This window comes from Neofelis nebulosa, chromosome 9 (genome assembly GCF_028018385.1).
Source record: "Neofelis nebulosa isolate mNeoNeb1 chromosome 9, mNeoNeb1.pri, whole genome shotgun sequence".
Taxonomy (NCBI): Eukaryota; Metazoa; Chordata; class Mammalia; order Carnivora; family Felidae; genus Neofelis; species Neofelis nebulosa.
Window position 1 is genome coordinate 60203240 of NC_080790.1, and position 13130 is coordinate 60216369.

The 13130-nt window shown below is 39.1% G+C and overlaps 1 protein-coding gene across 11 annotated transcripts in view; it reads right to left on the reverse strand.

Moving 5' to 3' along the window:
- The window catches only part of EHBP1 (EH domain binding protein 1), a 378662-nt gene that overhangs the window by 345030 nt on the left and 20502 nt on the right, over positions 1-13130 (reverse strand). For 5 of the 11 annotated variants that reach the window (XM_058683960.1, XM_058683959.1, XM_058683957.1 and 2 more), the window contains exons 1-2: positions 2204-2412; positions 969-1369 (exon numbers count right to left, since the gene is read on the reverse strand). The exons of 1 other annotated variant lie outside the window; for it this stretch is intronic. In XM_058683960.1, coding sequence (XP_058539943.1) covers positions 969-1072 — 104 coding nt within the window. In that variant the 5' untranslated portion in view covers positions 1073-1369; positions 2204-2412. Of the gene's footprint in view, positions 1-968; positions 1370-2203; positions 2414-2523; positions 2546-8621; positions 8739-9569; positions 9701-13130 lie in introns of those variants that run through there. 5 more of the 11 variants (XM_058683951.1, XM_058683950.1, XM_058683953.1 and 2 more) reach the window with 5 other exon arrangements.

Sequence of the window (13130 nt, forward strand, 5' to 3'; positions counted from 1 at the left end):
AAAATAACATTCCTTACAAGTTCGAGAAAAAAACATTCAGAAACTAGTTTCCAAATATTCAAATATGCTATAAGAGTTCTAGAATAGAGCAAGTTATTTCTTTCATGGAATAAAAAGGATGTCAAAAAGAAAGGTAATACAGACGTGAGATTACAGTCCTTGTGGACAATGAAATAGACTTATGTAGCAATAATACTACATAAACACTGAAATAAATCAAAACCCAAAGGACCATTTGCTTCAGATTAACTCTTTTTCACTTACTAAATAAGAATTCTTGCTTACCGTTCAAAGCAGTGAAAAGAAAGCCCTAAATTTACTTTGCTCAAGTAGAAAGAAGCAAATCATAGGCCAGCACTACTAATTGCTTCCTTAAGTCTGGCCAAGAAATGTATCCCATTAGGCAATTAAAATAAAATACAGTTGCCTGACTAAGCATATAACAAAAGAATTTCTAAGGTTGTATGGGCTAGCATTACATTATTCAAATAATGAAAAATTATTTATTTTAAGCCAAGAAAAATGAAAAATCAAGAACAAAATAAAATCGATCATCACCACCCCAAAGGAATATAGATTTCCATATTAAAACACGTACAGGTTACAATAAAACATATGCATGTTTACAATATTCAATAGTCATTCTTTAAACCTCCTTCAAATTATAAAAAAATAAAAGTTTTGCTAACTCTAATGATGAAAGACCTCAAGACCAAATCAACTGTACTTAGTAAGCTCTCACAGTTAGTCCTCTGAGCCATACTAAAGTGCAATAATTAAAACCCATAGTGATGGTACCAGCAGCAACAATGCATACCACGATACTTGTTAGAGTAATCTGTACCCTGCACAGCTTGTACACACTCGTGCACTACAGAAAGGTAAATCTGCTGTCAGAAGAAGCAGAGTTTAGGCCACACAGAGTTTAGGCCACAACACAGGAAACTCTACCCCCAGACATGTCTTACCATTTCTTGGTACACTCAACCATCAACTCCTGGTAGGAGGCCACAAACTGGAACTTGGATGCATGTTTTCCCACACGCTGCAGTCTCTTCCAAACTGAAGCCATGATGATCAGTCACTTGAGCAGTTCTGGGTTAGCAACACAGCAGCTTTAACAAAGCAGAGGGCCCAAAGGAAAGGAGCTTTGCATGTATGTCTGTACTTTAAAAAAAACTCAACTACGACTTGAAATGATGTTTGGGGTCCATAAGTCTTCTCCCTGTTTCACAGGGTAAATCCCATCTTAGATGAATGGCCCAGTCAAGAACAGTATGATACACATGACAGGATGAATGAGAGGAGGTTCCCTCATGAAGACATCACCATTCCACCTCAGGAGCTATATTATGTGTATTCTGGAGGACTGAAAAGCAAAACAAAGAGAAATATATGAGAGAAGCTTGAGGAGTGACTAACCACCCAGGTTAGATAACACTGCAACAGACAACCTCAGTTCTCCGCATGTTTTTCAAACAATGAAACAAAACACCAACCTCAAAAGCCAGTAACATCAAGGATGCAGGACGTCAAAGAAGAAATTACAATTCACACCGAAGACGTAGAGCAACACATCAGGTAATCAGCATCAACAACAATCGAGAAACGCAAGTCGGGGCCCTACCTCCCCCTCCTAGCATCACAGAAGGGCGAGCAGAGCGGGAAAGTCTAGGGATGCTGTTTAATGTCCACCGGCAGTCAGAGGGAGGAGTGGAACATTTTTAAATAAACTTTTGTTTTTCAGCCGATAATTAATAGCCTCCAGTCTTTGAATATGTGCTTGGAACAAATTAAGGAGCAAGGAGGAATGCTGTTGTTCAGTCAGAGGAGGGAAATGGATGGGAAAAGAGGAGTGGAGGGAAATCTCAAGGCAGAGGGAGGGCAACGTCCGGGCTCCAGGCCACTTGGGCTCTCCACCTTTGCTGCCAACCGGAGGGAAATGGAAACTCCTGCCTGGGCGTGAAGCAATGACCAGCGGGGCAAGTGCACAGTATGGGGTGCGGTGCCTCCCTCCCCCATCCGAAGGGAACAGTCCTCTAGAGCCTCCTCTTCTCACGCACAGAGCCCAGACCCCTGCCCCACAGCGGTGGCAGGCGGTAGCTCGCCCACGGTCCCTGTCACCCAGGCGATGCCTGAAGACCCCAGCCCGGTCCCCGAGCCCCGTCCCCGCCGAACGTCCACTCCCGCCCCCTCCTCACACCTCTAATCCCGCTGTCGGGCTGAGTCTGGCCCCGTTCCCTCCTCAGCGCCGCTCCTCCGTCGCCGCCGCAGCAGCAGCCGCCGCCGCCGCCACCGAGTCCTCCATCCCCGCCGGAGCCACATGGAACAGCCGAGCCAGCCGCGGCGCTCGCGGGAGCCGGGGTCTGCAGCCCCTCAGGCGGACGGCGCGCCTCACGCCCGCCCCCTCCCGGACGCAGTCGCCCCGCGACCGTCCCCCACCCTACAAAACCCTGCCAGAGCCGCTGTTCAGTGCCCAGCAACCCCTCCCCCGCCTTCCTCCTCCGCCACCATCATCATTACCTCCCCCGCCGCACCTCTCACACTAACCCTACCCACGGCGGCTCAACCTCCGTCCGCCCCGCCGCCATTGGCCGGGCACCACGCGTGCCCCGCCCACCTCGGTGGGCGGGCCTTTGAGCGGCGGGGGCACTTCATTGGCCAATCTGGGTGCCCATAACAGGAGCTCCACCCCCCAGCTTTGGAGGTGTTTTTCCCCCAGCCGGAACGCGGCGCACAGTCCACCCTTTTTAAAAAAAAAAAAATTGGAATCCACCAGGGACGATCCCGCCCACTCCTCTGATTGGCTTGGAGAAAGAAACGATAGGCGGGAGGAGTAAGGAGTGTTTATAGTGACCTGGAAGATGGTTGATTAAACTGGATGTCCGTCAAAGGTGCGCTGGGTGCCGGGCGGGGTTTCTGGCTCGACTCAGTGAAAGTAGAGCCCGGTCTGGCTTCGTTGTAGCTGTGGGCAGTACGGCTGCTGTGGTTTGCTCTCTGGTACTCTCCTGTCCCCACCCTAGGAGCTGGGTGCGCCTTCTCCGCCACTAGCAACTAGGCTGTTTGCGCACACGGCCTTGGTTTCACCCGATTCCTCCTGGGGGTTTTCCTCAGACACACTGGAGTAATGACCCTGCCAACGCACGCCTAACATTCAGTGTACTGTTCCTCAACGGGATTGAATAAACTGAGCTGGAAACAATATTTACACTGCAATTTCTTCTTGTTCTGATTCTTCAACATTTCTTTGAATCTTGGTCTCTTTTTTTCTTCTCTTCTTCCTCCTCCTCTTCCTCCTCCCCTTCTTCTTCTTCCTCCTTCTTCTTCTCCTCCTTCTTCTTCTCCTTCTCCTCCTCCTCCTCCTCCTTCTTTCCCCCCTGTGGTCTTTTTCCCTTGTAAATGACTCGGGAGTGGCTGGCATATAAAAAGGGTGGTTATAGGCAAAGAAGAGGATGAAATAACCCAAGCAGAGTGTGAGGGCAGGGACACTTAACCTTGTTAAAAAGAGCCAAGGACCTTTCTGAGAATTTGATGAAAGCCGAGAATTTGATGAAAGCTACAGACACTCTCCCAAGGAGGAAAATATATCCTATCATAAAACACAAAAATTTGCTTTCAATTTTGGGTAGTTCATAGACCCCTGGTGTAGAGAAAGAGGGCAAAGAATGATATTGGAGGAAAGGGGATCCCAACATTTAAGGAATAAGCAGAGTAAAGTGGAAAAGAGACTGAGGAGGAATGGTCAGAGAAGTAGGAGTACCCTGTAAGCAATCACCATATAGTATGAAAAAAGAAAGGGTAACTAACATGAAAAGAAAATAAACAAGTTGGGTCCCCGAAACAATTAAGAGCCATCGTTAATCTTACTAAGGATGGAGAGCAGAGTGCTTGGACAAAATACCTTAAAAGGTATCGGGATCTAGGGACGGACTCTTTGAAGGACAGGACAGGAGGGCAATGGTGAGAGTTGATCACATCTATATACACAAGCAGAGCAAGAAAAAGGAGAGAGGGACTGAAGAATCAGGAGAGATGAGATGGGGAGACAGGTCTTGAATCCAGTATCTAATTATATTTCCTTTTTCAATAAAGAAATTAATCTAATAACACCACAAAAACACAATGTGTGCTTTACAGAAAAGAACATAGATATCATGTATTTTGCTACAGTCTTAACTTTAAAATATTAAGAAAACCATAATATTTATATTGATTCTTATTTTCTGTACATCTTAGAGTTCTCATGTGTCCTTCCTGAGTGGTTTACTAAGTCACTACAACCTACAGCAATTATGATCTCATATAGTGATATATTCTGCATCATTAACAGACTTTAAGTGTATGGGGTTTTTTTTATGACTAATTTATAGAAATGGTCATAAACTATTTTAATCTAAGTTGCCCTTCAGGAACAACCCACATGAGGATCAGGAGGGTTTTGCATCCCATTTATTATTGTTCTTCAGAACTTTCCAAACTTTCTTATGTGGTCAACCTGGTTTCATTTAGTACTCTTTCCCATCTTCGGGGGGGGGGGGGGGGAGGAGAGAGATTTTATTGTAGAGAAATTATCTTCAAAGCAATCTATTTTAAATACATGTCTTTTCTTGAGGAAGAAGAAGAAGAAGAAGAAAAAAAAGAACCAAGGAGGAGAAGGAGTATATAGGGCCCCTAAAGAATCTTTTTCAAGAGACTGAGAAAGAATTTCTTACAGGACAGCTTTTATTTTTGGAGAAGTATTTTTCCTGGATGTAAACTCTTCTTTTTCATTCTAGTTGCACAGATTGCTAAGAAGAGATCAAGGTTCAAAATGAAGAAATTAAGAGCAGACCTTACATTGTTCTGCTGCTGAGCTCAAGTTCATAAGCTAGCTCCTAAAGTCTCCACCAAACAGCTTTTTCTCTCATAACTTTTTTTTAATAACCTGCTTGCTAACCAAATTTATTGAAGAAACTTTCTTACAAAATATCTTAAGATTTTTTTCATCTGCTTAGCTAAAAATTATTGAAACCAACTGAGTATTGATCATATTAAATACAATTAATAGTACATAAAAGATACAGTCCCTATTCTCAAGGAGTTTTTCATAAACAGGTGTTTAGCATGCAAGAAAATAATGCAAATTAACCTCTCTGAGTCTTGACTTCTTATTCTGGCAAACAAATAACCATGCCTTCCTTTCTGGGATGTTGAGAAGATGGAAGATATGTAGGTAAAGTACTTGATACATAGTAAAACAGTCACTAAATGGTAATTAATAATGTACACCATTGTGTTTGGTAGCGAACATAAACAGTCAAGAAAAAAACAACCAGTATTCAAGAATACTTGAGCAATACTTAGTTGCTGCCAAACATAGCTACCTCAGGACTAAAGAAATAGTGCATTTAACGTTATTTCTTTCCCATTGTCTCAGTGATTACCAAGACCAGAAAACCAATAACTTATGTGGGCTCGAGATTTTACAATGATTACTATTAATTCACTTACCCTCAATTCTCATGACCACCTGTCATGCCATGTATAGTTGAGATCTTTTGGCATGCCGGAAGTTACCTTTTTCTTAAAGCCCCCATTCTCCCTACCTACCGGTGTGCAAATCCTTCTGACCCTCTCCCGCCCTTCCACACAAGAACTACACCTCAAAGCCTTTTCTAATCCCCTACTTACTCCAGTCTTGATTTATCATTTCCTTCCATCTCAGACTTAAGCTGCATAATAGACCTGTGGATGTATGTTACTTTAACTGTCCTGTTCATTTGACCCAGGTGTTGACTACAAAATTTTATAAATAGATTTTTACTTCACAGAATATTCAACATTTAAAATAATTTTGATTTTGCCTTTAAATTTCATCAAGATCACAGTGAAGACAGAATACAAAGAAATAAGTGGAAATCCCAAAAATTTCAATCTTCTTTGCCATGACACTTTTGAAATTATAGAAAGTATTTTCCTTGAAGCAGCTTTGCTAGTCACCATTTCAGAAACCTCCAAAATGGAAATTTTAGTCCATGAAATGCAACCAAAGGCTTGAATTATTGTCATTCCTGATGATAAAATTTTTATCTTTAGGTTTTACAGTTTTTGCAGTAAAAATTGTCAGACATATTACTGCAGGATTTAACTACTAATAGAACTTATCTGTGCCTTAGTCATACTAATAAGATTTACTCCCAATAATAGCACTGCAGGTTTTTGCATTGTTTTCCAGTTACCATAGCAGTTATACTGTATAAACATTCCTGCAATCTTTAACTGCTAATGAAATTATTTCTTTTAAATCCACAGTTAACAAATTTACTCCTGACAATCCTACAGCAGTTCTTATGTCCTAAAAATACTCATTGTGGCAGGATAATACTTTAAAATATTAATTGATGGTTTCTGTAGTAGTTGTTTTTCCATGTACTTCTTTTTATCTTATGGCCTTTCTCCTCCTAGACTCTACCCTGATACACCCTCAGCATCACACCCACCCTCATTTAGGCTGGTCTTTGCTCATTGTTTCAGGAAAGGAATATAACAGAATGCAGAGAAACAGGGAACTTTTCCCTGGCTTTTGAGTTTCTAAATCCTAGCCCTTTAGGGAGCAATGAAATGAATCCTATTAGAGACCTACACTGTTCAGTATGATAACCTCTAGCCACAGGTGACTATTGAACACTTGAAATGCGGCTAGTTCAAGTTGAGATGTGCTGTAAATATAAAATATACACCAATATCAAAGACTTATCATGTAAAAAAAGGAATATATCTTATTCATAGTTTTATATTGATTACCTGTTGAAATTATAATATTTTGGATATATTGGGTTAAATAAAAGACATTAAAAATTAATTTCACCTGTAACTTTACCATGTTAATATTGTTACAGGAAAAATTTAAATTATACATGTGGCTTGCATTATATTCCTATTGGATAGTGTTGCTATAGACAATAGTAAAACTTCCTTTAACAGAGATGAGAAGTGGATTTCCTGAACTGGAAGGGGAAGAAGAATTGGGAGGAAAATATTGAGAAGCTAGATGCTGGTGGGTCCTTAGGACAATAAGTCCTAGTCTCACTCTACTCTGGCACAAGTTGTGGAGAGGTGCAGTTGAAATAGCAGGATCTATCTATGGAATCTGAGATCTGAGAGAGATAACTCAACATTCTTTTTCCTTGTTAGAGCCAAAGGGAGGTGGCAAGACCCCAGAGAGAAGAAAAAGCTGAACTATGTGTCTAGCCCAGCCCAGACTTTAGAGTACAGTTCAATAGAACTTTCTGTGATGAACAAAATGTTCATCGTGTCCAATATAGTAGCCTCTAGTCACTTGGGGTTATTAAGCACTTGAAATGTGTCTAGTGTAACTGAGAAACAGGAGTATTAATATTTAATCTTAATTAATTTAAATGTAAATAGTCGCATGTGACTGATAGCTACCATAATGGACAGTGAAGCCTTACATAGTACCATGAATGTTCTGAAAACCCAACACAATGATTTCCAGACACCCAAAAGGGTGCAGAGGGAACAGAAACCAACAGACCTAAAGGGGCCTTGTTGATAGACCAAGATTGACCCAGCAGCAATGTGTGGGAATGACTGCTATTGAGGAAGGATGCAGATTGGAAACCTTGGGAGAGCCAGCATGGTAGAGGAGGAGCAAGGATCAAATGCTCAACCCCCTTCCTCTAATACTATGTAAACCCCTTCAATTTAGATGCAGTCCCTGCCAGTGACTATGATTAAGTGTCTGCCACCTTTGTGAAATCAGAGCTTGAAACAGAAATTGAGTTATAAAAAATGAAATTATATTTCTTGAAAACCAGATTTTTTTTTAGATTGAGATTTGTACCTGCTATAAAACCTCAAATAATAATTCTAACAAAATACTTTTAAATTAATATTTATTCTTTTAAAAAAAACAGTCTTTCTTTCTTTATCATAGAACCCAAGTTCTTTGGTTGAAAGCTTAGAAAAGCTGCATCAGAAAACCATCTTTTACAGGGGCACCTGGGTAGCTCGGTTGAGCATCGGAATCTTGATTTCAGCTCAGGTCATGATCCCAGGGTTTGTGGGATTGAGTACCCCATTGGTCTCCACTCTGAGCATGGAGCCTGCCTGGGATTCTCTCTATATATCCCTCGGCCCCTCTCTCCCACTTATTCTCTTTCTCTCTCTCTCTCTCTCTCTCTCTCTCTAATTAAAAAAACAAAGCAAAACAAAATAAAACAAACAAACAAAAAGCTTAAGGGTGCCTGGGTGGCTCAGTGAGTTAAGCATCTGATTTTAGCTCAGATCATGATCTCACAGTTCATGGGTTAGAGCCCTGCGTTGGGCTCCACACTGCTAGTGTGCTTGGGATTCTCTCTCTCTTCCTCTCTCTCTGCTCCCCACCCTTCACTGTGCTTTTTCTCTCTCTCTCTCAAAATAAACTTTAAAAAAAATTTTTTTAACTTAAAAAAATGAAGAAAACCATCTTTGTTTCCATGCTAGTTTCCCATGAACAAGTCATGCAGTTAGTCATAATGAAATTTTGTATGTTGAACCTGAGATGACACTAATTCCAGGACCTAATTTGCATCCTAAAAAACCAGTTTTGTCTAGTTCTATAGCTTCTAGGAAAGACTAACCTGGGTTGGTAGAGACAGAGGAGCATCCTTAACGGCCTTGAAATTCAGATAGAGACAGATGCGAGTCTGTAGAGACCATCCTTTGGTGATTCAGTAGGTCTGACTTCTATTGTTAATCTGGAGCAGTATATTGAATGACGAGAAGGCTCAGAAATCCTCAAGAATGATTACAGACATTAATGATATTCAAAAGGTGGAGACTCAAAATGCTAGCAACACCACACAGACATTAAGCATTTGGGTGGATGACAGTCATAAGCATATTTGGCTCAGCTATCCTAATGTGGAACAGCTAAATACAACTTTGACTCTAGAGTACCCTTGCTGGTCTGCACCATTCTCTTGGTCTGATCCTTCAAATTACTTGAGATAATTTTGGGATAGTGAAGTCACAGTGCACAAATACTGTGTATGTGAAAGCAGGTGCAGTTATGAGATATTTACACATCACAAATAAGTGGGCCATTACTAGAGGTATTGCAACAAAGGTCTGAGTTGGAATTAGGAGCCATTTCCGAGAAATCTTTTGCTAAATTCAGTAAATGTATCTCCTATAAAATCAGTAGAGATTCCTGACCAAGATTTATTGGCCATTTCCCATGAAATGTAAAGAATCTTTGATGAATCATAAAGAGTAGAATAACCTCTGCTTCTTTTCTTCTATGTTTTAAAAAATTGGAATAAATGCTAGGTAACCAGAAACAGCATCCAGCCAGTGTTTTCCTCTGAATAATTCCTAGATGACTGTATTTAATGTGAACAAGATAATAAAATTAACATCTTCTGAAATAATAAGGTTAGACAGGAGAGGCAAAGAAAAAGCAATAGGAATTCACAATCTGGGAGGGCATTGAATACCCACCATGTGGTGTTAAATCAGAGCATTTCCATCTCAAACAGTGCAAAAAAAAACAACAGCAAGCTGAAATCAGGCGGAACCCCACTTACCAGGGCATTAGGCATGGGCCAAAGGAAAGAAGCCCTCTTGTAGAAGCTTGTCCCAAATGAGTAGAAATGGAAAATGAACCCAGCTTTCAGAGGGCAAAACTCATGCAGTTTGGGCAATCTGCTTAAGCAAGCTGAAGTGAAAAAAAAAAAAATTCCAGGCCAAGGGCAATAGCATAGAGCCAGAGAGAGCTGCAGTATCATTCCAGATCTCTCTTTTTACAGCAAATCACCAAATTAGTGACGAGGCTTACAGAGAGCAGAACATAGCCTGCTAGCAAAAAGGACTTTGTGAGATGTGCTGGACATTTCTTCATATTTTGTAGCAACTTTTGGATGCTATTTTTAAATATTCCAGATAATGAATCACTGATATTTTTCTCCAAAAAAAGAAAGTCAACTGTTGTGCAAGAGTTAAGTTTTTGTGCCACGGTTCAATCTTCTAAAAAATCCTGGTATCTTCAACATTAAAAACCATGACATCTTATCCCTGAAATAAATTTAGTCTATCTTAGATATTGAATATAGTACTAAGCTACACTTGGTGTGAAATAATTATCTGGCATTATCAGAGTCCCATTTCTCATTTCAAAAACTTATATGCGCACCCTTCCCCTGATAACAAGTATTATATACTTCAGTGTAGAAAACAAGAATGTTGTACTTGTGCGTCTTTCTTCACACAACATATACTAAAAAGACGTATATTTAAAGGTCATAGCTTGATCATCTTTAAAATATTCACTCTGTCCTCAAACAACCGAAGCAAAAACAGAAGCCTATTGATGACTGCTGAACTTCTTTTATTCTTATAACATACCTCCTAATTACTCAAAAAGCTACCTTATACATGCCTCTTCTCCAGCTTTACACGCCAGTTTACAAAATAATTACCCAAATCTTGCAGTTGGTTGTCAATAATGAATAAGGGTAACTTGTTGAGTACTTCTTAATATATGTCATGCTGGAAAGTGAATGATGATAGTAACTGCTCTTCGACATTATGTGCTATGCACATGTGCAATGCCCAGGAATGTTTTTGATCAAATAGTTTTGCCAATAGTTCCTTCTGCTTTCTCATATTAACATCTTATTAATTTTCAGCTGATTTTGTAAGCTTTAAGGCAACAACGTAACTTGTACCTAGTTTTGCTACAGAGAGTACAACTTTGAATAATAGTTTTAAGATTTTGATTTTCTTTGATGATATTTTTACTAAAAAATTCATTTATTCATTAATAACTTGTGAATAACTACTAAGCTCAAAGCATTGTGCTAAGTATTGGGAATGTAGCACATCAACAGATAAAATCCCTGCCCTCATGGAACTCACATTCTGCATCAGTTGGAAACCATTATTAAATATTTGCGTTAGAAAAATCTCAGTTGATAAAAGGCCACACTATGCTTCGTTTAACAATGACAAAAAAAAAGCTAACTGAGAAAAATGTTATAAGAGACAATGCACTGGGGACTAACATTAATAGAAAGCCCACTCAATGAAATTTAATTTTCAGATACTTATTGTTGTACTTCCAATTTACATATTTATTTCCTGTACAAAGTCACATATAGGTTTGTCACAGCTAATACAGATTTATAATCTATATTTGCACTGGAGTGCTGTTTACAATTTATGTTTATTTCTTTATTTGAATTGTAATATTTACATTACTATTTTATCATTATTTTATGCTTCATTGAACCACTTTATAATATTGATCCATTTTTTAAAATTATTGATATAGGGCAACACTACTGTAACTACAAAATGTAAAATTAACATGCCAAAACTGAAACTACATTGATTGAGAGATTATTTGTTAAAGGTTAACTAAGCCAATCTGATCAATGCATTCCTTGGAGCTCAACATGTAGCTTCTAAGAATGGTTATTAGGAATGTGACAGGATCTTAAGAAACACACACCTATCCTAATTTCCCTTTTGACTTGGTAAAATAATTTTCAGAAAATAAAATATAAAAAGCTTATTTTCACTGCTTTATGCTCAGAAATATTTTAGATCTCTTCCTAGATATCCTTAGAGGTAAAATAGTTACAAATTACCTTTTATCTTACATGTGTTCTATGATTTTAGAAAATGTAAAAATACACAGAGAATAAATACTTAAAGAGAATATAAAATTTTATGCTAGGGTGTAAAGGCTATGAGTGATACCATTTCTTTTTAAAATTCTCCTTTAATGTTTTAAATTGTTTTTTACAATAATGACTAAAATTGTATAACTATAGTCTTAGATTGAAGATATTATGTAAGTCTTTATGTACTCTTTTTATTTTTTAAAGTTTATTTTGAGAGAGTGTGTACATGCGTGTGCAAGTGGGGGAGGGGCATAGAAAGACAAGGAGAGAGAGAGAATCCCAAGCAGGCTCCACAACGTCAGTGCAGAGCCTAATGTAGGGCTCGAACTCACAAACCATGAGTTCATGACCTGAGCCAAGTCAAACGCTTAACCAACTGAGCCACCCAGGCACCCCTATGTACTCATTAAAATGTTCTTTCACTATCTAAAGGCGTTTCATCTATAGTTTCTGTTTATAAATTGTATCTAATTGATAAAAATGAAAATTCTCCTTGAATAAATCCATTCCTACCACATCTAAGGTGTTCTGATTCTAGATCCATTTTGCCCATGGACACACCTCAGTTTGGGGATTGAATGAAGATTTTCTTTCACAAAACATTCTATTCCTAGGAGTATCTTCTGTATTTTATATCACAAAAAGGATAAGTTTTAATCAGTACTTTTTATGTGCTTGAATTGCTTTATTGAGATTTAGAACCATGTATTTCATGGTGCTGCTGGGTATTTTCCCCATCAGTCTCTAATTGTGGGCTCGTGTTTAACTCCCTTCCTATTTTCACATTCTGTAGGGAGGATTCTTTTCTCTGCTCAAATAAGCAAATATTTGCCAGGTGCCTACTATTTGCAAGAAAGTGTTAACGTCAAAAAATACATTGTAAAAATGCATAAAAATGTATAAAATTTTTTACATTTAAAGAATACATAAGTCACAGCTGGAGACTTCAAGAAACTTAAAACTAGTTTCAGAGAAAAAATGTGATATAATAAAAATGTAAGCTATCACAAATGTGATAGCTCATAAAATAAGAAACAGGCAAACAGAAGAAGCAGTCTAAGACAGAATTAAAAGAGATATTAGAAATCTGTTACTGTCTCGTAGTCTAAAGCAACTCAAGCCACTTATAGTGATGCACACAGAGCAGATGATGAGGCTGACCCTGAGAGAACTGGGTTACTGTTGTAGCTCCATCACTTACTAATTGTGTCATCCTAGGAACTCCGGTAACTTCTCTGGATGGAAGGGGGAGGGGTAGACATACATATATATGTACACACAACTCCATGTCAAGCCAGGCAGACACAGTTCTGGGACAACTGGTAGAAATAGAATGATTAGGAAAGAGAAGAAATTTTTTCTGGGATTGGTAGCTAGGAGGATGACTACTCTGCTACCAGAGACCTCTGCTAGAACAAGTCCACCTGAGAGAGAAGCCGAAACTGAGAAAGCCAGGAAATG